We start from the raw sequence: 26,433 nt of genomic DNA on the forward strand, positions 1-26,433 counted from the left end.
TCTGCTATATCGACTATGGCCCACAGTTGTCGCTGCTCATCAGCGCTGAGCAGCTGATGCGTCCTTTGGTCAGAGTAGACAAACAGCTTGCTGTTGCTCTGCTGCACTTTTGCCGCTGCGCAGCTCACTCACTTTATAAAGAGCAAAGCAGAGAAAAAGTGAGTCTGATTGTGATATTTAGTTTGTTCCGCCATGGTGAAACAACGACGCGTCAGAGCGCATTCCTCTTGCGCACCTGTCGCGCCTTTTTGTCGCAGAAGAGGATCTCTAAAGGTAAGACATCCCTATATAGACATTAAAATAATTGTTCCTTTATGCGCAATTTATATGCCTATTCCATTTGTTGACTTTTTGTTCTTCTTCTTTTTGGTGAGGATTCGCGGGGGTAAGTTTTGCCCGTTAGCTTGGAGGGTAAACTTTTGTGAGTGGTCGGAATCTAACCCTAAAGAAAATGCTCCAAATATTAAAATACGACGATCATATTACAGTCAAATGCACTGCTGTACTTTATAGGTGCTTGGTCTACCTTAAGTTATGCAATGGGGGATACTAAACTAGTCAGCACAGTTTTTTTAGCTTCTTCTTTTCCACAATCGTGTTTGTTTACAAATCTCACACAAAGATAAGCACATACACTAGACACGTGAAAACCCACATACATCTATTTAAATCAGCGTTTGGCGGATAACGGTGCCACTCAGTGCCATTTTTCACTGATGGTGCTATGGCCTGCTCAACCAATCCTCACCGGGTATACTGGCGGTCCTCTCTCATTGGCTACCTCATGGAGCTCTCTCTCCTCTTTTCCGTCGCCATGGAGAAAGCTCCTCAGTGCGCAGAGATCGTTTACGCAGACACAGATTCACTCGCGGCTCGTGAAAAGATGCCAGTGTGATCTCTTAATTCATCTCTTCACTGTTTTGGGTTGAATCTGTGCTCATTTGTTAGTACACAGTAATAAACAGACAGGTCGTGCCAAATATGTTTTCCCATTTGAGGATTTCAACATAGAGTCAAGCAATCAAAAGAAGAGTGCTCTGGTGTTTCCCCGTATACCCTAAAGGGGGCACCCCTGAGCAGACAGGGTTAAAAGCCTTTTAACTCGGAGAAGTCTTTTATGTTAAAGCTTTAATATGGCGCAAGACTAAAGGGAATATAACTGTGATTTAACAGACGGCGCTTGGCACTTTTTAAATTGCTATTAAAACGCGGAAGGCAGATTTTTTTATTCCAAAAAATAGTCAGAGTGAGGCCTCTGCCATGAGTCTGCGTCTCTGCAGCAGAGAGGATCAGATGAGGAGGAGAGGACAGACAGAGAGGCAGAGCGGAGAGTGGGCGGGGGAACAGAGGAAGGAGACAGAGTGGTGAGGAGAGGCATCGTTTCACTGATGCTGAGTCACATATCAGAGGGACCACAGCTGCATCCCATGAGTCTTTGGGAATAATGGAGGAGCTTGAACACACCTGCCCTCATCCCCGAACGGTAGGGCATCCGCGCCTGTGTGCGTGTTTTCTCGTCTTCCATTGCGCACAGAGTGTGTGTGACAGAGAGGGAGACAAAGGGTCCTGTTATGAAACAGATCCCCTCAGCATGTGGCTGTGGGATATGCTTAGAGTGCTGAGTGGACAGTGTGTGTGTGGGTGTTTCTGAGTGTGTTGCCAAAGGAGGGAAGGGGTCCGTACGGTAGCCAACATAGCATGAACGTCCTGCTGAGGGCGAAAATGCTGCAGCGAGGATTACAGAGCCTCCTATGTTAGGATACTCTTTCTTATCTCTTCTATCTTTTTGATGATTGCTCACCCTGGTGTGATTTCTGGCTTTAATGCTCCTAAAAACTCTAAAAACTCTCCATTTTGCCTTTTCCTCACCTCTGTCTCCACTCCATCAAGCCATTTTTTCTTCTTGAGAGCCAATCTCATTGTTAGTCTCATGTCCCATGTCCCCGTGGCTCTCTCTTTCCCCCCAGCCTTAATCCTTCTTATGCCAGATGTTCTTTGCTTGTGCCAGAGTGGGCATTACTGAGCGCCTGCTCTGATAGGTCAGGTGCCTGTACCTCTGGTCACTTGGTTTTCAGTCTTTACCATCTGCTGTGTTCAGATGGTGGAGCTCTGTTCTTCCTGGGCCATAGGTGAATCACAGGTGATGAGGTTGCTCCTCCAGTTCTGTTGCAGCCCTGATTTAACTCTAATGTCCTTGAATTGGAAATTGGTGGGTCAGTTTATGACAGGTAGGATTGTTTAACATGACAAACAGCAAAATGTTAATTAGGGTAAGATTGTGCATGCAGGTTGGTCCTCTTTTGCTTTATCTTGTAAAAAAAAAATAGCAATCTAGTGCAGAAAGAGCACATTGTGATAAACCTTTTAAACTTAATGCTTTCTGGATCATAGTGCATATTAGGAGTTATGCATGTATTCACTTTTAAGCTCTAATAAACACTTTTAACCAACACCTTCTGGCTGTAGTGTTGTCTGTAAGTGCAGTGGAATGAGGAAGTATAGGACAGCATTTAAAGGAAGAGGTTAGCAAAGCAAAAGTTAGATTGTCAGATTGATGAAGACAGTAGGCAGGACTACTGGGAGGCTATGTGTAGATAATAGAAGAGGCAAAGGAAAATGCTTGTAGTGAGTTCTATGTGAGGCTGGACACTAAGGAAGGAAAAGGACTTGTATTGATTGGCTAAGCAGAGAGATCAAGCTGGAAAGGATATGCAGCCGGTTAGGAAGCTCAAGGATAGAGATGGAAAGGTACTTATGAGTGAAGGGATGATAAAGGATGGAAAAAGTACTTTGAGGGGCTAGTCCACACTGTGATTTAATGTATTACCTGCGTAAATTCATTCATATTGTGCCAAAATGTCCAAGGAAAACTTTAGTTTTTGTTGACACAGTAAGTTTTATTTGTATAGCACCAAATCACAACAACAGTCGCCTCAAGATGCTTTATATTGTAATGTAAAGAGCCTACAATAATGCAGAGAAAACCCAACAATCAGATGACCCTCTATGAGGAAGCACTTGGTGGCACTGGGAAGGAAAAACTTTTAACAGGAAGAAACCTCTGGCAGAACCACGCTCAGGGAGGGGCCGGTTGGTGGTGAGGGGAGGAAGACAGGACAAAAGAAATGACCCCAAAGCACAGCTGTTGCACAGATAGGCAGGCTATACTGTGCAGCTTATACATGTGCAATTTGAACTCCTTTTTGGGAAAACAAATATTCAACTATGATCCAGCCATGAGCATTTCCAAAGTTAGAGAAGTACAAGCATGCATTCATGTGGCACAAAGGTGGCAAAATTACTTACTTATCTCCAATACTGAGACAGGATTAGTCAGGATCTTAAGGTGTTAAGATCCTGTGTCTTAATGTGTCTTAATGTGTTTAAGTTCGAGGTTCTGTTTGTTTCTTTTATATTTCTAGGATATTACAAGTCTTAGTTGTGGTGGTGTTAAGTGTGTAGCTGTTTTATTTTATTTTATTATCTTAGAGCAGGGGTAGGCAACTCACCTGAATCAAATGCTTAGTTCATTACCAGGCCTCTGAAGAACTTCATGACATGTTGAGGCGGTAATTTAGCCATTAAATCAGTTGTGTTGGATCAAGGATACATCTAAAACCTGCAGGACACCGGCACTCGAGGCCTGGAGTTGCCTACCCCCTGTCTTAGAGTTTTTAATAGAAGTTGTTTTGGTTCTATTATTGGTTTATTAGCACATTTCTGGTGTTTCTTTTTGTGCTTCTCTCTGTTGCATTTCTGTGTTTATGCCTTGGTCCCTCTCCGCTCCCTTCTCTCTGTCATCTTGCTAAGTGTTACTGTTGGTATCTGTCAGCCTCTTTAAATCATTACCGGCTTTTACTTTGAAGATTGTTTTCTTTTGTTTTGCTTCCTGTCTGCCTTCTCTAATGATTTTTACCTGTTGCTGACTGTGTTCCCCTGTGTGCCTCTCCCCCTGTGGGGGAGTCTTCTGTCTTTCTTTCATCTTTTATCACATCATCTGTTTGCTTATTTTAGTTTCTTGTGTTTTGAACTTGGATAGCTGCCACTAAAGCTTGCTTTTGCAGTTCATGAACTCTCTCCTGCATTCTGTCTTTGGTTCCACCTTTCTGGTCAGCAGGGATAAATGTTGACATTTTGAGTTAGGTGTCTCAAAATGTCAACTTACTGACTTCTAAGTAATCAAAGTTTTGAGATACCTAACTGGAAATTTTGACCAATGCATTAAGTGGCACAAGAGTTTATAAGCTGTCTGTTAAAGGGTATAGTGAGAAAGGTTTATAAGGATACCGAGGTGGGTCTTGATTTGTTACTCAAATTTGAGGTTGGTAATAAAAATTCAGTAAACAATAGCGGCATGTTTCTTTTTTGATTTATGGCAGTGAGGTACTGTTTTAAGGTCAATATAAAATATTTGGCATCATTTTTCCCTTCATTATAATGGACTACTGATGCATACATATATGCAAATAAAATCTGCCCTCTAGCTCTATGTTTTCTTTTTTCTTTTTAATCTATTTACCTTTTTAAACCCCCTCCGACTCACCTTCTCTGTGTCACGTTTACTGGTTTGTCTCCATGCCAGACCGGTTGCTGCTCCTGGAGGATACATGTTGACGTCAGGTGCCTGTTTATTCCAGAGAGGCTGAATCTGTCTCCATCCTTTCTTCCTCCTCTCACACTCCCACGGCTTTCTGTTCTGTGCTGACTCCAGGTCCCTTTTATCTGTGTGAATGAGATTCAGCGTTTCTCCTGCAGTTAACAGATGGCACGAAAAGACACATTTTCAGGCGTGCTGCAACACTTTAACCTTGATATAGCTTTGACACACGCTAACAGGCACCCATATCTCACCTGTGCTTTCTTGTTCTGTATTTTGCTTCCATGTCCCAGTGATAACTCTCCTCACCTTGTTGAGTTTGCTGCACAAGTGCTCTTCTTGTTTTGCATTTTTCCTGGGAGGTTTTTGAATCAGTAGCTCTACTCTTTATCTATCTGTGCCGTCATGTCAATGCACACACAGGTTTGCGAAAAGGTAAATGTCTGCCCGCACACACTGACTGATCGATAACACTGAGTGCAGCGCTGTCTGTTTCATGCGCTGCTGTCCCAATAGAGCGCAGACATCAGCTATGATCAATAACTTAATGGAGGTTACAGTAAGTGGGGAAGGGCGTGAAAAAGGAGGCATACTGTGCATAGCTGAAGTGATAGATGAGTGTGTTTCTCTGCAATGCCTTTGGATGCTGAAGTAACTATCATCAGTCTCCCTCGTTCATTCTGTGTTTAACCTGGTCACTCTCTGTCCCAGACTCTCACGGAGCCTGCCATCTTTGCCAATGAGACCAGCTGTGACTGTCGCGCGCCTCATGAGAAGCTCACCATTGCTCAGGCCTGCAAAGGCACCCCAGGTAGACCTCCTGCTGTTTGGTATCCTCCTGTCTTGCGCACAGTCTTCTCCCAGCTTTGATGTTTTCCATTTACAGCATTCCTCTGCAACATCTCCTACTGCACTACTCTATCACAATCACTTCTTTTTCTACTACTACTACGACGCACTGCTACAGCTCCTATTGCTCTTGCAACTAATGGTTCTGTTCCAAGTGTTTGTACTATGAACTCTCAGAGCAGCTACTACACTCTTACCCCTGATGTCATTACCACCACTAATTCTGTGCTAACTCCTTCCACTAAATGTGTTGTTGTCTGCTGTTGCCATTTTTACAGCTGCCACTTCCCATGTATTCTTGTACTTGCACTGCTACATTAATTATAGTATGTGAGATAATAGCATGTGTTTTTACAAGATAATTGGACTGAAATGGGCAAGTCATTACTGGTCCTTTTCATGTCACCACCACTGCTGGGGACGACTGAACTTGTAATTAATGTAGGGGTTTAACTACATATTGCAATAACTTGCTGGCAGTTCAACTACACTCATTACTTCCACAAAAGAGTCTCTTTCTTTCTTTCGTCTTTGTCTTTCTGTCTGTTAGCATGTTATTTAAAAAGGTATGGCTATAAACTGCTCAAACAAATTATTGTAACGCTTTGAAAACACATTAGATCTCAATGGGGGGAAAAATCATGCTGGATATCTACATTGATGTGGACTGTGTAATGGTTTAGGAATGAAAGCAGGAGGCTAGTCAATTTTGCTGAAGTTTAATTGCACCAACTCAATATGGTACTCAGCTCTTCTAGAATAACTGTCTGTCTCCTGGTATCTCCTGCGTGCTATTGAGGCCGTGCTGGGAGACACCAAACCTTCTGACAATGGCGCCCACTGATGTGCCATCCTGGAGGAGTTGGACAACCTGCGCAACCGCTGTTGGGTCCAGGTGTTGGCTCATGCTACCAGCAGTGATGCTGACCCTAGTCGAATCCAAAGCTGGTGAAAAACAGTCAGAAAACGATAAAGAGGAAACAAATCCTTTGACTCCAAAAGCACTGCCAATTTGATCATGCTCGGAAACATTTAAAAATGTTTAAATGAGCCTCTGTGTCTCCAGATGAAGCTGTGCAAAAGTACTTTGCAGCCTGCTCATTCTCTGTTTCTGTGTTTGACTTGAGGCTATATCCACTGTTACTCTAACAGCACACCACTTCACTTATTTGTGCTTACCTGTTCCCGTGATGTTGTACTGTTTTTCTGTTTTTGTTTCTGTATTTTCAGTGGACCGGCCAGTCAGAGTCTACGCAGATGGCATCTTTGACCTATTCCACTCTGGACACGCTCGTGCTCTCATGCAGGCCAAGAATCTCTTTCCAAACACCTACCTCATAGTAGGAGGTAAGACAGACCACACTGGTACGGTTTCACCTGTCCAGATTTGTTATTTAATCACCACACCTCACGTGGGTTTTATGTATGTCGCTGCTGTGCTCTTGAAACAGTGTGCAGTGATGAACTGACCCACAAGTACAAGGGCTTCACGGTCATGACGGAGCACGAACGTTACGAGGCGCTGAGACACTGCCGCTATGTCGATGAGGTCTTGAGAGATGCACCCTGGACTCTCACGCCTGAGTTCCTTGAGAAACACAAGGTGTGTGTGTGTGTGTGTGTGTGTGTGTGGGAGGAGGGGGTATTTTGTTCAATATTTTGTTCACTAATCGGCTAAGTTTTGAGACACTTGTTGCTCAAAATTAGGATCTTGACAGTTCCTTGGGCTTTAAAGTTTGTGGTTTCAGGGTGAAGTTACCTGAAAGAAACTTACCTGCTCACATTCAGTCAATGGTGCAGGCAGTGTTAGCAATTAAGTTTATTTTAGTTTAGTTTTGCTATTAAATTCAATTATATTTCACTCAAATCTAACCTAGTCTAATCTAGTTTAGCTCCTTTAATGCTGCTGTGCTTTGATATACAGGTAGAGCTGGTCATTCACTTATCAGAAGATCAGTAGTTTGATCCCCAGTGTCTCCCTGGGGCCAAATACTGAACCCCAACTCCCCCTCAGTGCATCTGTCAGAGTGTACGAATGAAATGCTTAGAGGAAGAGAATAAATGCGCTATGTGAATGTGTGTAAACGGGTGAATGAAGCTCGAGTGCTTCGAGTAGAAGTATTAGTAAATTTACTATATGTATTGCACACATTCACTTACACAAACCTGTCACCTGTGACCTAATACCGGTAGCTAGTGAGTAAAGTATTTGAGGAGGATGCTATGCTGTGAGTAAGGAAATTTTCTTTACTACTTAGGAGACCTCTAATGATGAGACGCTTGTGACTATCACCCCAAAATTCTGTGTGCAATGATGTGTTCATGACCATGCCATGTCTAACTTAAGCATGCATATTTTGCCCTTGAAAGACCTCTGCTGCATGTTCACTTTTGTGTGTGCCAACAGTGCGTGTCCTTTGATTGTTCCTCAGATCGATTTTGTGGCTCATGATGATATTCCATACTCCTCAGCAGGAAGTGAGGACGTTTACAAACACATCAAGGAGGCAGGTCAGTGTCTGATGATTAAAAGGACATAAAATAACTGTGTTTTCCACCATAAAACATACCTGCTGTGTGTGTGTGTATATTAGGGATGTTTGTACCCACGCAACGCACAGAAGGAATCTCCACCTCTGACCTGATTACGAGAATTGTCAGAGACTATGACGTCTACGCCCGACGCAACCTTCAACGTGGCTACACGGCCAAGGAGCTTAATGTCAGCTACATCAATGTGAGAACGTTTTACTGCACTGTGTTGTATTTCTAAACATCAGCTTAGCACAGATTAATGTGAAAAAAAGCTGATTTTCTTCTGTTGAGAAAGTAACAGCTCTTTGGATATTGTGCATCACAGTTGTATGGAGCTTAATTTGTGATGTGACTACAGAGCTGCGGTGCTGAAAACTGACCTCAGACATATGCTTCCTATTTACAACATTTACAATTTTTGATTTAGGTTCTGGTTCTCCAAAAATGTGGCAATTATCCGCAATATTTTGTGCCTTCAGGAGAAGAAGTACCGGCTACAGAACCAAGTGGATCGGATGAAGGAGAAAGTTCGCACAGTTGAGGAAAAGAGCAAGCATTTTGTTTACCGCGTGGAGGAGAAGAGTCACGACCTCATTCAGAAATGGGAAGAAAAATCCAGAGAATTCATCGGAAACTTCCTAGAACTATTTGGACCTGATGGGACATGGGTAAGTAACTATGCAATGCAATGTCAACGCTTACTAAATATAGAAAAAACTTTTAAATACTTAATATCGTTTGGTCACTGGAATGTCTTTGACACATTTTTAAGTTTTATTCCCTGTTGCTTGTACTTTGATTTGATAACAAGTCCAGTGTGGTCGGGCCCAGTCTGTGGCGCCGCTGCAGGGGAGGCGTGATGAGCCGATGCAGCTCTGGTGTGTCAGCTTCCCCGCAGCAGCGCCACAGAGCGCGCCCCGTCACATTCAGTTTTCTCAGGTGATCTGATTTCCTAACATTTCAATCTTCTTTCCCCTCTCTGTGCAGAAACAAGTGTTCCAGGAGCGCAGTGGTCGAATGCTCTCCTACGCTCTGTCTCCCAGAGAGTCGCCCAGCAATAGCCCTCCCCGCGAACTTTCCCCCCTGCGCTCACCCTCTCCCCCTTCTCCCCCCGCCCGCTGGCACAACGCGCGGCCCTCGCCCCCCACCTCCCCAAAAGGAGCGTCTGCCTCTATAAGCAGCATGAGCGAAGGGGATGAAGACGAGAAGTAGACGGTCACACCAACCCGCGCACGCGCACACTCGCACATCTCACTCACAAACACATGCACACACTCCTCCAAACACTGGCTGACAAACTGAAAAACAGTTACCCTCAAGGATGTTGCAAATATGCAATGCAGACGGTGATGATGGGGAATCTGAGCTGCAGAGCTAAGAAGCCATCACTGTCTCTGTTGTTTCTGGGCAACCAAGCAGACAGGAGGAAGAGGAAGGAAGAAGATGAGGACACAGTGTCAGATTTTGTAAGGACAAAAATCCCGTGCAGCATCTTTGACTGTCCAGCACTGATAGAGACTGTCAAACAGCTTGCTTATAATATCATCAGTTTTGGTTTTTTGTCTTATTACGTGAGATTATCATTTTCTCTTCAAGATGCCTAGTTTTCTTGTAACCGGTGTGATAGCTATGCGTGAGTAGGCACAGACTTACAGAAACACCTCGTCTTACATTCAGTTCTACATATCGTCTACACTGAAACTGGTTTCATTCATTTTGTGTAATTTTGTGCTAGTTAAACAGAATTTAAACGACAGACCCCTGCGAACCCTAGAGTAGCTGAGGCGATGCTTGGATAACGCACGGCCTTTGCTGTTTTAGACTGTGTTCACAAAAACGATCACATTGAAATTCACTAATCACAAGTTACTTCTAAGATATTCATATGAAATTTCTGCAGGAGCCCAGAAGAAGAACGTATATTGTCAAGTTTCTGAAATGCAGATGATATGTGCAAAAAATCCTAAGCAAAACCCATCAAGATACAGAAAAAAAGACATAAACACAACTTTTAAAGATCACTTTTTTTTTTTTTTTGATGATTGTAAAAGAGACACAAAATCCAATCCTTGAGGCTTCATGCACCAAATAGTTTGATGAAATAGAAAAAATAGAGCCTTTGTTTATTAACCTCTTGAATGTAAATTGCATTTTTTAGACTCCACAAAGAGGTAATGTTATCACTCTCACATCTAGCCATATAAAAGGTTGCATCTCACCTGTTAAAGGAAGCACTTGTGGATTTTCACCATTAAAAAAAAAAAGCCATGTCATTTTTTAAGTAGTTTTTCATGTTTAGCAGAGATTTCTTTGGCTCTTTGGGATCTGATGTCAGCCGTCCACAAAAACCTGACAAACTCTGACGATACTTGAAATATCTCAAAAATATTAAAGCTCGGCGGGTGAATCGTCAGGCTTGAACATAGCGCTGTTCTCGCTGCGATGATTAGAAATGTACGTTGCTCACATCTGAGCAGACCTCTCTTCCACCCCAACAACACAGTAAGTACCCTATAATGCAACGTAGAGATCTTAATGTCCTGTACGCACTACATGTTAATCTGCACTATATGAACAAAATTTGGGAATGTGTGTCTTTTTTTTATTATTCATTTTAATGTTCAAATGAATCAAAATGTGAATAAAAGAAAAAAAAATGTATAACAGAATATGAAGCAGACTTTTAGACTTTTTAATTGACGCTAAAAAGTTAAAGGTCAATAGAGACTGGGGGGAGATGACTTTAGTTCAATAGTATGGGCTCAAAATGTGGTCATAAATATTTTGTACTTGTAAATCGGTTTTGTACTTGTAAAAAAGATTTGTATGGGTAAAAAAAATTTGTGCGTGCGTAAAAAAGATTTGTATGTGTAAAAAAGATTTGTATGCGTAAAAAAGATTTGTGCGTGTGTAAAAAAGATTTGTGCGTGCGTAAAAAAAGATTTGTATGTGTAAAAAAGATTTGTGCATGCGTAAAAAAGATTTGTGTGTGTGTAAAAAACATTTGTATGTGTAAAAAAGATTTGTGCGTGCGTAAAAAAGATTTGTATGTGTAAAAAAGATTTGTGCGTGTGTAAAAAAGATTTGTGTGTGGACTTAGCCAAAAAAAAAACCCTGCAAGTTACAAGTACGAATTTTGACCCTATTTTTCTTCCTTTCATCTGATTGGTGAATGTCATGTCAATCACAAATGTAACAATCCAATCAGAGAACAGATGGGTTTGGCTGTCGGAGGGGCGCTTTTTTTGAACTGCAGGTCTTTGAAGGGAATAAATGCCCTTTTACATGCCAACCCAGCGTTTTCCTTCATCACCATGAAGGAAAACAGTCTGTGGTCGTCTGAGTTTGGTGATTTTTGTGTCACAGGTCTACGTGTTTAATACAGGGACTTCCACAGCCTTTTCAACAGCGCTGCAGACCGCAGGGGGGGGGCAGTGTTTTGGAAATGACAGTCTTCATTACAAAGCTTTCTTCGTTATGAATTAGCATACATGTTTTTATTGAACATTTGAAGAACTAGCAAAAAAAAACCCAGAAACTCTTGTAGAGGACATAAAGTCAGAGATAGAAAAGACAAGGAGCAGGTGCATCTAGTACAGGTAGAGCTGCTGCAAAAACCCACAGAGCCCAGCAGCCAGCAACAAATTCTGGATCCTTTGCTTTTAGTTAGCAATTAGCATTAGCAGCACATCCTGCGTCCGATGTGAAAGGACTTTTATGCTGCGCACTGTGACTCACAGCAATGGTCCCGGGTCAGCCCTAACTTTGTGTTAAACTAATCCTAAAGTAATAATGGTATTTCTAACCACTGACATACCACAACTTTATCCTTTCAACAGCTGCTGAAAGTAAGGGGACCTAACTGCTATCGGATATTTATATAGAGATTATCCTTCAATGACCTGCAGTTCAAAAAAGTGCCCCTCCGACAGCCAAACCCATCTGTTCTCTGATTGGATTGTTTAATTTGTGATTGACATGACATTGACCAATCAGCTTAAAGGAAGAAAAATAGGGTCAAAATTCGTACTTGTAACTTGCAGGGGGTTTTTTTTGGCTAAGTCCACACACAAATCTTTTTTACACGCACAAATCTTTTTTACACACGCACAAATCTTTTTTACACATACAAATCTTTTTTACACACGCACAAATCTTTTTTACACATACAAATCTTTTTTACACACGCACACATTTTTTTTACACATACAAATCTTTTTTACGCACGCACACATTTTTTTTACACATACAAATCTTTTTTACGCACGCACAAATTTTTTTTACACATACAAATCCTTTTTACAAGTACAAAACCGATTTACAAGTACAAAATATTTATGACCACATTTTGAGCCCATCATCATCGTCAGGCTTGAACATAGCGCTGTTCTCGCTGCGATGATTAGAAATGTACGTTGCTCACATCTGAGCAGACCTCTCTTCCACCCCAACAACACAGTAAGTACCCTATAATGCAACGTAGAGATCTTAATGTCCTGTACGCACTACATGTTAATCTGCATTATATGAACAAAATTTGGGAATGTGTGTCTTTTTTTTATTATTCATTTTAATGTTCAAATGAATCAAACTGTGAATAAAAGAAAAAAAAAAGGATAACAGAATATGAAGCAGACTTTTAGACTTTTTAATTGACGCTAAAAAGTTAAAGGTCAATAGAGACTGGGGGGGGAATGACTTTAGTTCAATAGCTGACTCAACTTTGTGCAAACAAAGAGTTGAATTAGTGGGAAATGTGCAAAGAACACTGTTAAACTCCAGTGACGGTCTGTGTGGTATTTCCTACACTGTTACACTTTAGTTTGATATTAAAAACAATATAAAACCCCAATAGCACACATATATGGAAACTGGTGTAGGTAGTGGTCATGTGAAAAAGAAGGTATGGAGTCTTTCACTTCTACTTTTTCAAATATCAGGACATAAAAATAATCCAATCCTTAGCTGTTTTAAAAAATTACGTATGTGAAACAAGATACGACCTATTAGACTGTATCATTATTTCCACCTTCCACAACAATTAGAAGGATAAGTAAGTGTGAAAGCAGAGGTTTCAGCAGTTTTTTTAGGTATGGAGGGGTTTTCTCTATATAAAGAACACAGCACAGCTCAGGCTTGCAAAGCTGCATTTGAACAAACCACAAGACCTTTCCCATAATAAGCAGAGAAACCCAAACACAGCTCACAGCACGGTGGTGGTGGGGTAATGATTAGGGTTTATTTTACAGCCACAGGACCTGGACACCTTCCAGTCACTATGCAGACCATGAATTCATCTGTATACCAAAGTATTATAGAGTCAAATGTGAGGTCACCTTTCAGTCAGTTAAAGCTGGACTCTAACTGGGTCATGCTACAGGATAACAATCTCAAGCACAGCAGCAATTCTACAACAGAATGGCCTAAAAAGAAAAGAATAAGTCAAAGTCCAGATCACAACCTGATTGAAATACTGTTGCGGGACATGAACTGTTTAATGTAATCATGCATAATTGCGCCGTATGTGGTGTGGACCAGAATGTTTCAACACTGTGGAAAAAAACCCCGATCTGGTTACAGCGTGGATAAAAACTGAACACAGCAATTACACACAACAGCAAATCTCTTTTATTGTAATGTTTGACAGTTGGTATTGGAAGTTCATCTCATGCTGAATCACATTATAAGACCATTGTAAAACTTTTTTTTTTGGTGTATGTTGATGTTGCACGGCCACCTCTTATCCAGGAGACTCCAAATGCAGTATTTAAGCTGGATGTACAGTAGGCTGGAAAATACACTCATCACTCCACACTGGCTGCATGTACAGTATATACATGCATACATACATACATGCTTATGATTTTCTAAAATACTCTTACCACATAGAAGGTCTTTAAACAGTACACTACTACAAGTAAAAGATCTTCATTTCAATAAATGATGGAAACTGGAAGTATAACTTTGATCAAGATGTGGTTTTTAGGTGACTGGTCAACAACAGGACCACACTGGCCTACACATCAACCACTAACCTATGACGCAGCTCATCCTCTACGGTAGGTTATTCACAGGGTATCAGCCACACTGGCAGGTCACAAAGGAATTGGCAGTGATGAAATCTGATGGTTAATATGTCGGTTTCCACACCGAGTTTCTCTCTTTACACGTCAGGTGAAGCTAAATGACATGAGAAAAATAAGTCTCTTCGTATTTGTGAAAATCTCCCAACATTTGCTTTAAATAAATCTAGGTTTGAGCCATGACTCATTTAAGTTTTGGTCTTTTTCAGCAGCCTCAAAAAAAAAATTTAAAAATTGCATCACTATTAGTAAATCCTGACCTGGGATCCGATCCGATTTAATTAGTTCATAGAGGTCTGGAGTGATTGCATGAAAGCTACACGAGGTTAAAAATATACACGTAGGATTAGTAAAGTGCACAAAAACAGGTTCCTGAATATGATCCATGTGCCAAAAAAAGAGAAAAAAAAAGTGGATGGATTGATGCACAACTTTCAGTGCCCTGGAGACTCTGCTTCTTTGACCACATTTTCCTCTGCCGACTTATCCAAACCCTCAACTGTGTGTGCCACATGACTTCCTATTGTATAAATAAGGAAAGAAAATCAAGTTAAAAACTTACAAATCACTAAAAGATGAATTAAAAGCAATCACGTGTCAGTGCCAAAAGACAAAAAAAGCCAAGGGAAATTGTGCACAATCGTACAAATAAACTAAAAGCCTGTCAGGTATCTGCTCTTACATTTAGCTTCTAATTCAGTTATTTTCACTCAAGTTAAAAAAAGCAAAAGCACATAAAAAAAGCAGAACTTTGTTCAAACTCAGAAGACCATGAGGATTAGTAGTACCACAAAATAGATACACGCTGACCCGATGAAGCATTGTTAGGAATAAAAAAGGGCAAAGATGCGAGCAAGTTGCTTATCCACCGTGGCGTGCCAGCAGGACGAAATAGGAAGTGTCGAAATAAAAGCTGTAATCCCACTTTTTTTTTTTTTTTTTTTTTTTTTTTTTAAATAGTCCAAGTGTGATCCCAGCAGATCCATCGCATTTAGCAAGGGCTTTTTTTTTAAGCAATACGTGGTGCTGGTGTGGCTTAAAAATGACACGACTGCAGTACTCCTACTGCAACCCTGCGTTTTCCTCCATCCGGTGTTTTGCTGAGAGGACAAACTGACTAAAAAAACCCCAAAAAAAACGTAATTACGATTTATTGATGAGCAATTCAGATTATGCGAGTGCATCGTGGCTACTCAAGTAAAGTCTCTTATGATCATTGGAAAAGATAAAAGAGTAATAATGATGATGCTACTATCATTTGAATCACAGTGAATACACAACTCATTTCCTAAGCATCCGAGAGATGCTCCATTTGTCTGTTAGTAGTTGTTAAATCAGGACAAAGAGCAAATATATTTGATGAGGGTTAGTACCATTTGTTAATGGTCTGCAGGTGGCTGGCTATCCTCTAAGTGTAAAGCTAAACAAAGTTGAGTAAAAAACACTCAACTTTTCACTTCTAACATCGTCCCTTTTTAAATGCTCTTCAAGTTCCAGCCTTCAAAGGCGGGCTTTTTAAAAACAATAAATATGCCATACGTTACCAGAAGTAAGGCTCGCTCTCTTTTTCATTAAATAAAAACCTGACTTTTAGAAGCTTTAAGAATAAAGTGTATGCTTCATCCATTGGTTCCTATCCCCCCCCCCCCCAAGCTAAAAACGGAGGGCAGCCAAAACAAGTCTCTATGCCAAGGGCACACCGACCTAATTGTGCGTTCAGTGAAGAGTATATCCGAAAGGAAGGAAGTAAAACCTCCTCCTATTCTAACTTGCACTCAAACTAACCCCTTTCTCCTGACTCTGCCTGTGTGTGGTGAGAAAGAAACAGAACACGAGCGTTTACTGAGAAAGACGCTCAATCAGCAGCGGGAGGGGAGCTTATTCAGCTGCACAGAGCAGTAGCCTAGTCAGCAGCAGGCCAATGTGAGTGAGACAGAGGAAGAGATGGCAGTACTGCTAGAAAGTAAACTTGAAGAAATGAAGTTCATCTTTGTAAAGGTTCACGAAAGTAACCAGATATTTTTAAAGGGGTCGGACACTGGGGGTCTTTTAAACCTTGTCTTACAGCCAGTGGTGAAGCCACGACAGTGAAAGCTACGCTGATGAAGGCCATTGCCATTGGGTACCAATATGAGTGGAGGACATCCATCCTTTCAGAACCTTTAGCGACTGGAATGTGAAAGCAGGTCTAATCCTAACCCAGGCGTTTTACCCAAGGGCAACATTTCATCGTGCATGCTCTATGCAGAGTGCCAGCATTTTGGCTCCCTGGGGAAGGCTTTGCTAGCGAGCTGGGCAGAGTTATCTGTTGGCTTTGTATTTGGACTTGCTGGCATCACGTGGCTCTTTGCTGGGGTTGCTCCAATCGTCCGCCTCGGGGCTCGTCTTATAATGCCTCCACGCCGACTTGTTGAAGACAGGCAGACGCTCAAAGGACTCACTGGACAGAGCCTTTAAGTAAAGAAACAAGACATCCAAGTCAAGGAAAAGCAACTTTGACTTATCTTCATTAGAGGAGTTATTATCATTGTTTTTATTACTTGCCAAGAGTTGGATGGGTCTAAATAACCGTGAAGCTGGAGATGATTAGCTTAGCTCAGCATGAAGACTTTGAACACTGTTCCAGCTTCTATACAGTTTTGTAGGTAATAAAGTGATGAGCCAAAGAAATCTTAATATTTGAATAGTGATATGCAAGGTGTTTACACTGCTTCAAGTTTTATGCTTAACTAAGCTACTCATCTTCTGGCTTAATCATCACACTTTTTATTTGGGGGGGGGTGGGCTAGGTTACAGATACACATATTTTGCAGAACATCAGCCTACATACATATAATAACTGCATGGCACCTTTCAAAGAAGCTGAAAGAAAACCAGTGCCATTCCCCTTTTTCGATTAAAACACAAGGAGCTGCTTCTGCTAAGAGGAAAATTGTTTGTAGCAGCATGTAGTTAAAATCCGTCAAGTGTCAAGTCAGCCTCAATCTGTCCACAGTTAAAACACCGCTCGCAATTAACACCACATTTACTCCATCAGTCAAATACCAGCTTGCAGTACCAGCATAGGCCAGCGAGTATACTGAAACATGAACTACTAGGTTGATTTTTTCATTAGCACCTTGATGTTCATAGTAGGGGTGCAACAATTCTCGTATCGATATTGAACCGTTCGACACAGTGCTTTCGGTTCGGTACGCATATGTATCGAACAACACAACATTTTTTATTTATTTTATCAACTTTTCTTCTGACGATGCTGTCTGTGTTGAGCGCTCAGTGAATCTGCGTTCGACTACTCCGCCTAGGCTGCACTGTCGAGTGCAAATCCACTGAGCGCAGCGCAAGCTAGCAAGACAGAAGCTAAGCTAGTTGCAACATGGCAAATTGAACCTCCCCCTCCCTCATTCAGATCTGGCCTTTGGAACTATTTTGATCTTCATGTGAAGCATGACCCTGATGGTAAGCTCGTCATGGACAAAAGTAAAACAGTATGTCGGATGTGCCACGCAATGCTCAATTGGTGGGAACTAGTGCATTAGCGCAGTTAGCTTGTTAACGTGTTGACGCCGTCCAGCCCCACGCACGGGGCGATCCGCGGTAACTCGTTAACGGCGATTTGCTGCGTTATGGCGTTAATGTAATTTTAACGAGATTAACGCTGACAGCACTAGTGGGAACACAACGAATATCACTGCACATTTACGCCGACATCATCCTAGTGCAAAGACAAGTGGAAGCAGACAAAAACAACAAGCATTTATTTTGGAAAGAACCATTTCTCTGTAATAAACTCTCTTTTCCAAAGATGAGTGATTTCTCGATCAGATAGATTTTTTTTTTTTTAATTTTGTTGTTTCAGCAACATTACATTAAAAAACCGTACTTTTGAGTTAAAATATCTATTTATAATTTTAATAAATGACAAATTAAAAAGGAATGAACATTTTTTTGTATCGAAAAAATATCGAACCGTGACACCAAAGTATCGAACCGAACCGTGAATTTTGTGTATCGTTGCATCCCTAGTTCATAGGTATTAAGCTATACACCAGATATTTCTACAGTATTTGACCGATTGAAATGAAGACTTTCAGCTTTAGTTCAATGGATTTAACCAAAGTATTGCATTTACTGATGAGGAACCACAGCACCCAATTTTCAGAGTCTTAAAAATAACTGGACATTTGACAGGCAGGTAGTTTTCAGGTGAAGCCTGTTCTCTTGTTACTCCATGACAAACATCCACAATCTGTTGTACAACAATCTGATACATTCTTAAACAGAAGAAATTCATTGGTCATCATCAAAAGGCCTGAAAGACCACAGAAGACAGCTGACATGGATGACAACAGAATTATTTCCATGAGTAAGAAAAACAACTTTGCAACATCTAACCAAGTAAAGAGCAGTCGAGGAGGTAGACGTATCATTATCACAGTCTACAATCAAGAGGCGCCTTGAATACAGAGGTTCTTACAACTAAATGTAAACCTCTGCACTCAAGAACAGGAGGGCTGGGTTAAAACAACCTGCACAGATCTGGAAACAACAAATCTTTGGACAGATTAAATCAAGAAAAGCTTGTACCAGAATGATGGGAAGAGAAAAGGAAGAAGAAAAGAAAAAGTTCATGAAGCTCACCGTAGTTCAGGGCCAACCACTGGTGTTTATTGACAATGTGACTGCTGGTACGAGTGTTGGGATGACCTGTGAAGTGTACGGGGCTATACTCTCTGCTCAGATTCAGCTCAATGCTGACAGCACTTCGTTTCATGGAGTAAATTAATCAAGCAAACTGCAAAAGCAACCCAAGAGTTTCTCAAGGCAAAAAAGTGAGCTATTCTTTAATGGCCAAGTCAGACACCTGATCTCAACCCAGCACAGCATAACGGTCAGTTATTAAAGACTAAACTGAAGCCAGAGACTGCAGTTGGCTGCAGTAAAGGCAGTAAACTCATTCAAGACTTTTGCTATGGTATCGATTTAAAAGTCATCAAAGAAATCTACATCGTCTCATTCTTGAGACATCATGTGCACAAAGTTCGGCGTCCAAGCTCCCCTTCCGCAGCAGCAGAATAGTTAACAGAGAGACATGGGAGTGAATTCTTCTCTTTTAATCCTTCCAATTTTAAAAGTATTTTCATCTCTCAGTTAAATAGAGGTGTCAAATTAAAGGAAAACCAAAACCAAATAAACAAAAACAACAAAAGGAAAGGTCCTGGGTAATTAGATGTCACCCATTTAATGTCAGTACAGCCTGGATGCTTACAGACTCCAGGGTTCTGAAAGTATCCAAGAGTCTACATGAGGGATGGAACGCTTTTCTTTCAAAGGGCATTTTGATGAAGCCAGGAGAGAGTATTATCTCACACAAAAACCAGACAGTGCAGTTCGGCCATCTGCCCAGAACATCACCTTTTGTGGCAGAATCCACAATCAAAATCACAATTCTCCTGACAGATTTAGTAGAACTCGTGATTACCTGATTGGCTGTATATGGCTGCCTGGATGCAAAGCCCGTGACTTGAACTTCAAGCTAAAATCCCAGCTTATAAGTCTCTGCGTACTCTTTTGACAGCTTTATGCCTGATTAATGAACCCAGTCCCAAAAAATAAGAGAAAGAACTCTTACTGGCACTGACTGACATCAACTCTAATTTCACTTTCGCTTCGCCTATTTTTTTGCCATAACCAGTTCCATCTCTTTGCTGTCAGCTCTTACTGATGGCAGGTTACAACCCAAGACACCAAAATGCAGCACACAACACTGAGTATCATTTTTCCCCAGTAATCTATCTCAGGTGCCGTTCAAAAAACACTAAGATGATCACACAAGTGATGCACGAAATAATAGTAGGGAAAAATCCTGGAATAGGAAAGTTTGAACAGCAGGAGGGGCAGAAATAATCCAACTCAATCCCAACCAGCACAACTGAGGCATTGTAGAGGTCAAGGGTTCAGTTTTTTCTTTTAATTCATCACCAATCTGTGTCATGCCTTACAGATCTTTGCAATATTCAAATTTGAATAGCTCACCTTCAGATAGATGACTGCATCCGTGCCAACTCCTTCCATAGAGTACAGCTTCAAATCCCCCTGGAAATATCGGGCATACAGCCTGGAAATTGGTAAACCGTAGCCAAAACCAGCCTGTAAAGTAAAAAGAAAATTAATGTAAAGTCAAACCATATAAAAAAAACGCAGGAGCCAAAAGATGCTTTTGATCACAAGGGTCGATATTGATGCGATTGTATGGTTGCAGGTACCAGCGGGACAGCTCCTGGCTCCAGGCTCGGTGTCGGGGCAGTGGAGTACATATAGTTGAAAAGACGGTCTATCTTCCTGAGAGGGACTCCTCCTCCTCTGTCGCTGATCTAGACACCAAAAGGATAAAGACAATGGACAAATGGAACAAGTTAAAGACAATAAAAGCTAAAACACCTCTAAATATTACTTTAATGATGCAAATGTGTGTCAAATTTACCTTTATCGAGAGATCCTCTTTACCCAGAGTGACTTTTGTCTTTACTGGTGGTAATCCCTCTTTACTGTTCTCATGAAGCTCCACTGTGGCTCTCATGGAGTTCTGCAAACACCCCAAGAGTTTATTAACTCAGCTCAGCAGCAGCCCTTACAGAATTATAGTCCTGTTACGGATTAATTACATTTAATTAGACCCGGGCCAGTTAGGTTAGGAGCACTGACACTGGCCTGCCTACCTTAAAGAGCTCAAATAACATGTGGAATAGATGAGAGGGCACATACACCACTTGGATGGGCCTTTTGGGAGCCTTCACTGCAAAGAAAAGGAGCACGAAAACTAAACACACACTAAAAAGCAGCTTCTTTTGAAGTAAATGAGGTGGTGGATCATTACAGGACTAAATCTGGCCCCAATCTGTGCCCACAAGCTCTAAAAAGACCGGGTAACATGGTTGTAGTTTTTGCAGTGCTGTGACTAATTGCAGAGGAGATTGCTTAAACTGCATAAATGCACAAAAGCACAAAGCATTCTTACTGTTAAACTCCTCAATTTTGAGCTCGGGAGCGGCCGAGTAGTACTTCTCGCACAGCATCTTGGCGGTGTCATAAGCATCTGATGGAAGAGCCAAAACAACATAAGTCAGACCACAGAACGGCACATATTTCTGCTCACAGGTCACTAATGCATCTTCTGTCCCTTCCTGAGTCACTGAAAGTGCAGCGCCAGACCCACGCTGCTGAATTCCTTTAAAACTATCATTATGTAAACACCCCGCTCAGCAAAGATTGATACTCTTTTGTTTGATTTGTGTCACTGCAGAGAGCGGCCGATGTGATATAAAACATAGCTAATCCCCGCTTCCTGTGAGAAGAATGAATACATTTGCTCAGTATAACTAAATAAGTCAAACATAGATAGAAAAATATTCCCTCTGACTTGAGTGAGCATGATCATGAGGAATTACGGCATTAGAAGGAGGATGAACACACAAAACAAATTGTATGCCCAAAATGCTGCCTCTAATTTGATTACATGTAAAGCTTCCGTGTCATTTTGTTACATAATTACAGTGCAAAATATAACATTTTATGAAATCTGGCCTAACAAACTTTACTGGACTAGTATACAATCAGTTCATACCAAGTTTTCCTTAATCAGGATCTGACTAAATAAACCTTGAATTTTATATATTTCAGCTGCATTTTACTCAAAATTATTGCTTCATGTTTATTGAGGGTGAAGAATATTTGTCTTTTTAGTAAACCAGGTTAAATCGGTTATGTTAAATAACTCCCAAACTTACCATTGACGACTTCTGCTACGTTGCAGTTCGGATCAATGCTGCCTATGTGTTTGGGATGTGCTGGGTTGGTATCGTTACCAAAAAGAAGTGCTGAAACACAGACGTGTGGATATATAAACTTCAGCTGCACAGACGGATCCGAACGGCTAAACGACATAAATGTTTTGGGGGATTTTCAGAGACTCACTGTGCTGGTTGATGAGCATGCGGAACGAGATGCGGTTGGTGTAAAAGCGGTCCAGGAAATACTGGACGTTGCTGCTGATGAACGGGTCAAAGCCGAACTTCTCCTTGTACTCGATGACCCCCTGAGCCATGGTGGGAACTACATCGTTGTGGCGGTTGCGGATCTCAATCAAAAGCTCCAGGAAACTAAAAAACAAAAAACAAACCAAAATAAAAATCACATGAAAGAAGAAACATATTTTATATGTGCACAAAGAACAAGCCAGAACTTTAAATGTGACCATGATTTCTCTGCACAACGCAGCACAAGAATGAGGATCTGCATTGTTATTTCATTTTCCCTGAACAATTATTGGAAATGTGTTCTCTAAACAGAAAGACCCAAGCACATTCCTGTCTGTGTTTATCAGTGACACATGGCTGTTTAACAGACGGGCATTGTTTTTGTATAAATACAGTGTTACCTGAGCAGTCAGCAGAGATCTATGTGCACTAAGAGGATTAGCAGTGTTAGAGGGACTCTAATCTTAATGACATAAGTATAGAACAGCTGGGTGTTGTAAAGCTTTATTTACTGTACATACAGCGTGCTTATTAATTTTTCATACAGCTAACATCCACTCACTCGTTCAGAGTATGAGGGTCCTCTGGCTTTCTGTTCTCGTAATCGAGCAGCTCCACAAAGCTCTGCATGTACCTGATCAAACAGACAGAGGTCAAAAGGCAACTTTTACACATGCTTACTAACAATATGGCAATAAACCTTAAAACAAGTCCTGCTGCCATAAAGGCTGCCCTTTGGCAGGCGCACAAAGAACATTTCTGGAGGGAGTGTCTTACCATTTTTGCACGAGTTTGACAGAGGGCTGGCTAAGCAGTTTATCGGGGAGAAGGTTGACCTCTCTCATGGTGTTGGCCAGCCGTACGGGCAGCTCCTTACGCAGGAACATGAAGGACGTTTTCTCACATGCATTGTCCCGGCCTGAGGGAAGCAGAAGTGAGAGGCACAGATAAAGCCAGGAATATTTGAACGCTGACAGCAGATTTTTTAAATCGAACAATCCATATGAGACTGAAATACAGAGTTTCAGCTTTAATTTAGTCAAAGTTTTGCATTAGCCATTTATGAATAACAGGTTTTGCGGGGGGTTTTATGAATAAACCACCAAACCAAAATAAACCTTTTAGATAGGAATAACTTCAGCAATCAATCAATGACCAAATTAATAATTTGGGCCACCTTAAAAAGAACAAATGCACTACAAGCATTCAGCAACACTGAAAAACCTGAAAGACCACAGAAGTCAACTAAAGTGGACGATCGCAAAATTATTTCCACGGTTATGGAAAACTACTTCACCACATCTAAGCAAGTCAAGATCAAAATGAAATATAAGTACTGTTTAAATACTAAGATGAAAATCCTTTGCAGTCATCTCTCAGAACCCTTGGAGATCACCTAAGGCTGCGTTTCCTCCCTCGAGATGCTTCAGTTGCTGCTTCTTCTTGAGTCTTTCTGCCCTCAGCTTGGTCTCCAGTAACTAGATTATACTCCAGTAAAGTTTAATCTGACCCTTCTGTTCTTAACCTGTGGTTTGCACCTTGTGGTTAATGCAGAACTTCAGTTAGAACCCTTTGAATTGTAGCTGACAGCCTAGACTTGAACCATATTGACTGCTTGATCCGTGGTGGTGGTATAAAAAAGGCAAAGATAATAAAAATTGTGTCTTTGTCCAAATACTTATAAACTTAACCGCATATGTGGAGCTTCCAGTTTAGTTTTCTCTTGCTAATAAATATCAGCTTTCGGACACTTTCACAATCCTGTTTATTGCCATCAATAAAATACCGTGATTTGAGTTCTTTGCTTGCTTTGGCAATCAGAGAGGCTCCCGGCTCACGGGGATCAAGGTCAAATGAAAGACAAAGCTTCATATAAGAAGGTGCTTAAAAAGCAAGTGTGCTGAACTCCTCTAAGAAGAGCGCTCGGTTTCAATATCCAACCTTTAACCTGATATCTTAAACTTTGCCATCTGACTGCAGCTGATCCACGTGCGTGCCAACATTAGCTCGAAAAGTTCACGCAGGGAAATCATCGGTCATTTGCCTGGCAAGAGGGACGGGTGGTCAGGGAGACATTAGAGGGACTGGCGTTTTAGATCTGTTGTGGGGGAACTTAACATAAAGTAGAGCCTTCTAGAGTGTGGACAGTGCTGCCCTGGGGACAACCTCAAAACTCTCAACACAGAAGAGACAATCATGACGTCCAGTGTTAGAACTTGGGATGATCACACAAGAGGAAACGAGGGAAAAGCTGGACCTGACTCAGCAGTTTAAAGGGGGAAATCTTGTGAAATGCAGAATGAGGAAGCTTGTGCGTGAGAACAAAGAAGCCCGTGGCGACTATCCCGGGATGACGTCTCACGTGCTCCAGAGTGAAACATAGACACCTATATGTTTTGGCTCTCTTGGTGCCAAGCAGGGGTTCTCCTTAAAGCAAACAAGTGCGGCACACTTCCCGTCACGCATTCTACATCCACAGCTGCGAGAACAAATTACGCAACAGACATGCCAGCGTTTAATCAAGAGGCGGATTAAGGAAAGCCTTGAGTGCTTCTGCACCATTAATAACCGTCGTCTTGTGGCACACATTGCGACTGGTGTGATTTCTACATGTTTTGGTGCAATAGAGGGGGAACTGAAATCGGGGGGTATTAACCAGAAACACATTTAAAAAAACATCAATCTGCAATGACTCATGCTCTAGAGCGACCTCACTAAGATACAAGTGAAAATAAATAAAATGACTAAAGGCTTCCTGAGCATCTTGGCAACAGGAGCAGGGCTGCTGGCTCCTCCACTGCATACGTGCTGCTGTGCCAGTCTGACTGAGAATACCTGCATGCGTTAGGGTGCCTGTCAATACTTGTTTACAACGTAAACAAATCCGCACAGGACAGAGGACCGTCCTCTGTTTATATGTGGCTGCTTCACTGCAGGCGATCTCTACGTTTAACGCACCTGACCGTAAGAAAGTCTAATGTTCCCTTCTATTAATAACGAGCCGGGGCTTGCGTGTGACTCTTCAGGTCCACAGCTGCGACTGATGAGATGACAAAAACACACAAAAGGGCCTTCCACCAAATCCTCCACCCTCTACAAGTCATTAAAGTCCTCTAAAGGTGCCAGGCGATGCCTTTACTCACCGAAATCCAAAAACTGCTTGATGGAGAGCGGGGACGGTGAAAATCTGGAGTAATACTCGATTTTGGGGTTGCTGTTTTTCAGCAAAGACCAGAAGATCCTCATATTGAAAGTTTTAGCGATGATGTGAGAGAGAAGAAATTAGGAGAAGGCGGACAGATGCTCGGACGGTGCGTTTCTCCCAGGGGCGGCCACATTTCCACCGGCCACAGCGGAGGAGACGATGTGACGCGACAGAGAAAGCTCCATAAGGTTACAGGATAGGATACAAGCGACAGGAACGGCTTCCTGGATCTACATTACTGCACGCTCAGCTCTGCAAATCCCCTCGCAATGACGTGACGACTTCATGCCATACTTTTCAAAGTAAAGAAAGAATGCGCAGTATTTATTAGTTTTATATAATCAAATAAAATGATTAATATTTATTAACTCAATTAGCATATTGCATATTTCATTTTCTGCACATACTGTATATATTTAATTCTGTATATATGGTACTTATTTATCTATTGTGTTTTGCATGTATTTCTTTAGTACTGATGTGGGTCAATACAACAATTTTGGTGTACTGTTGTGCAAAGTATGACCGTGCAAGGACAATAAAGAGTTAAACTTAAATGGTTTATTAATTTTAACGGATAAAACATTATGTTCTTATACTTGGGATTATTATTTAAAGTCTCCCTCCCGACCCATGACTTGCATTTATACATATACATATATACTGTCGCTTAACAGAAATACCATGCTTTTTTAAAAAGAATTGACTTAATTACTGGTGTATACGTGGTCTATAAGGGTCACTTATCACTCGTGTTTTAAATTGCAATGACATTATCAATGTAAACCCAAAGCAAATGTCTTTGGACATATCCTTGTTGAAGGTTGTATGAAGTTCGTATTAAAAAAATATATTTTTTAGGTAAAATGATTTTTTTTTTTTTTTGTCTTGCAACAGGTTTCCTTTTTGTGTTTTCGCATTAAAAATAAATAATAACACCGTAAACCAATTCATAAATGAAATACTTTTAGGTGTAGTTAAATGTATCCCTGCGTAGAGGCAAAAGCTTTTAATTTGAAGAGCTGATCTATAAACATCCGGTGCAATTGATCTCCATTGACGTTTGTGGACAGCACGTACCTTCGAAAACGTCGACTCAACCGCACTTGGTGCAGGCTTGTGGATTCA

At 41.3% G+C, this 26,433-nt stretch overlaps 2 protein-coding genes across 4 annotated transcripts; one reads left to right on the forward strand and one right to left on the reverse strand.

The window, feature by feature from the left end:
- The first annotated feature begins 59 nt into the window (after positions 1 to 59).
- Positions 60 to 10,650, forward strand: pcyt1ba (phosphate cytidylyltransferase 1B, choline a). Of its 2 annotated transcripts, none has more exons than XM_084939156.1 (8): positions 60 to 273; positions 5,309 to 5,408; positions 6,677 to 6,793; positions 6,898 to 7,049; positions 7,879 to 7,957; positions 8,041 to 8,183; positions 8,461 to 8,649; positions 8,969 to 10,650. In XM_084939156.1, exons 1-8 carry the CDS (start codon positions 193 to 195, stop codon positions 9,191 to 9,193), a joined length of 1,086 nt encoding a protein of 361 aa, XP_084795282.1. In that variant the 5' UTR covers positions 60 to 192; the 3' UTR covers positions 9,194 to 10,650. The 2 variants fall into 2 exon arrangements, with proteins under 2 accessions (XP_084795282.1, XP_084795283.1); XM_084939157.1 differs by lacking the exon at positions 60 to 273 and adding an exon at positions 328 to 1,483.
- A 3,769-nt stretch (positions 10,651 to 14,419) lies between these two features.
- pdk3a (pyruvate dehydrogenase kinase, isozyme 3a) lies at positions 14,420 to 25,585 on the reverse strand. 2 transcript variants are annotated; one of them, XM_084939155.1, is made up of 12 exons: positions 25,244 to 25,585; positions 22,878 to 23,019; positions 22,663 to 22,734; positions 22,039 to 22,223; positions 21,852 to 21,941; positions 21,083 to 21,160; positions 20,784 to 20,860; positions 20,549 to 20,650; positions 20,331 to 20,438; positions 20,101 to 20,214; positions 16,395 to 16,515; positions 14,420 to 14,584 (listed from the first exon to the last, which is right to left on the reverse strand). In XM_084939155.1, the coding sequence occupies exons 1-12, from the start codon at positions 25,344 to 25,346 to the stop codon at positions 14,499 to 14,501; spliced, it is 1,278 nt and encodes a 425-aa protein (XP_084795281.1). In that variant the 5' UTR covers positions 25,347 to 25,585; the 3' UTR covers positions 14,420 to 14,498. The 2 variants fall into 2 exon arrangements, with proteins under 2 accessions (XP_084795281.1, XP_084795280.1); XM_084939154.1 differs by lacking the exon at positions 14,420 to 14,584 and having other exon boundaries at positions 15,695 to 16,515; positions 25,244 to 25,584.
- Positions 25,586 to 26,433: the final 848 nt, after the last annotated feature.

This window comes from Perissodus microlepis, chromosome 9, assembly GCF_051167445.1.
Source record: "Perissodus microlepis isolate ML-2025 ecotype Zambia chromosome 9, ASM5116744v1, whole genome shotgun sequence".
NCBI classification, from domain to species: Eukaryota; Metazoa; Chordata; class Actinopteri; order Cichliformes; family Cichlidae; genus Perissodus; species Perissodus microlepis.

Coding starts and splice junctions, on each gene's coding strand:
- pcyt1ba (XM_084939156.1), top strand. CDS start 193: ATGGTGAAACAACGACGCGTCAGAGCGCATTCCTCTTGCGCACCTGTC. Junction 7,050..7,878: donor AGTTCCTTGAGAAACACAAG/GTGTGTGTGTGT, acceptor ATTGTTCCTCAG/ATCGATTTTGTGGCTCATGA. Junction 8,650..8,968: donor TTGGACCTGATGGGACATGG/GTAAGTAACTAT, acceptor CTCTCTGTGCAG/AAACAAGTGTTCCAGGAGCG.
- pdk3a (XM_084939155.1), bottom strand. CDS start 25,346: ATGAGGATCTTCTGGTCTTTGCTGAAAAACAGCAACCCCAAAATCGAG. Junction 22,224..22,662: donor GACCCTCATACTCTGAACGA/GTGAGTGGATGT, acceptor TTTGTTTTTTAG/TTTCCTGGAGCTTTTGATTG. Junction 16,516..20,100: donor ATGCAGTCATCTATCTGAAG/GTGAGCTATTCA, acceptor CTTTACTTAAAG/GCTCTGTCCAGTGAGTCCTT.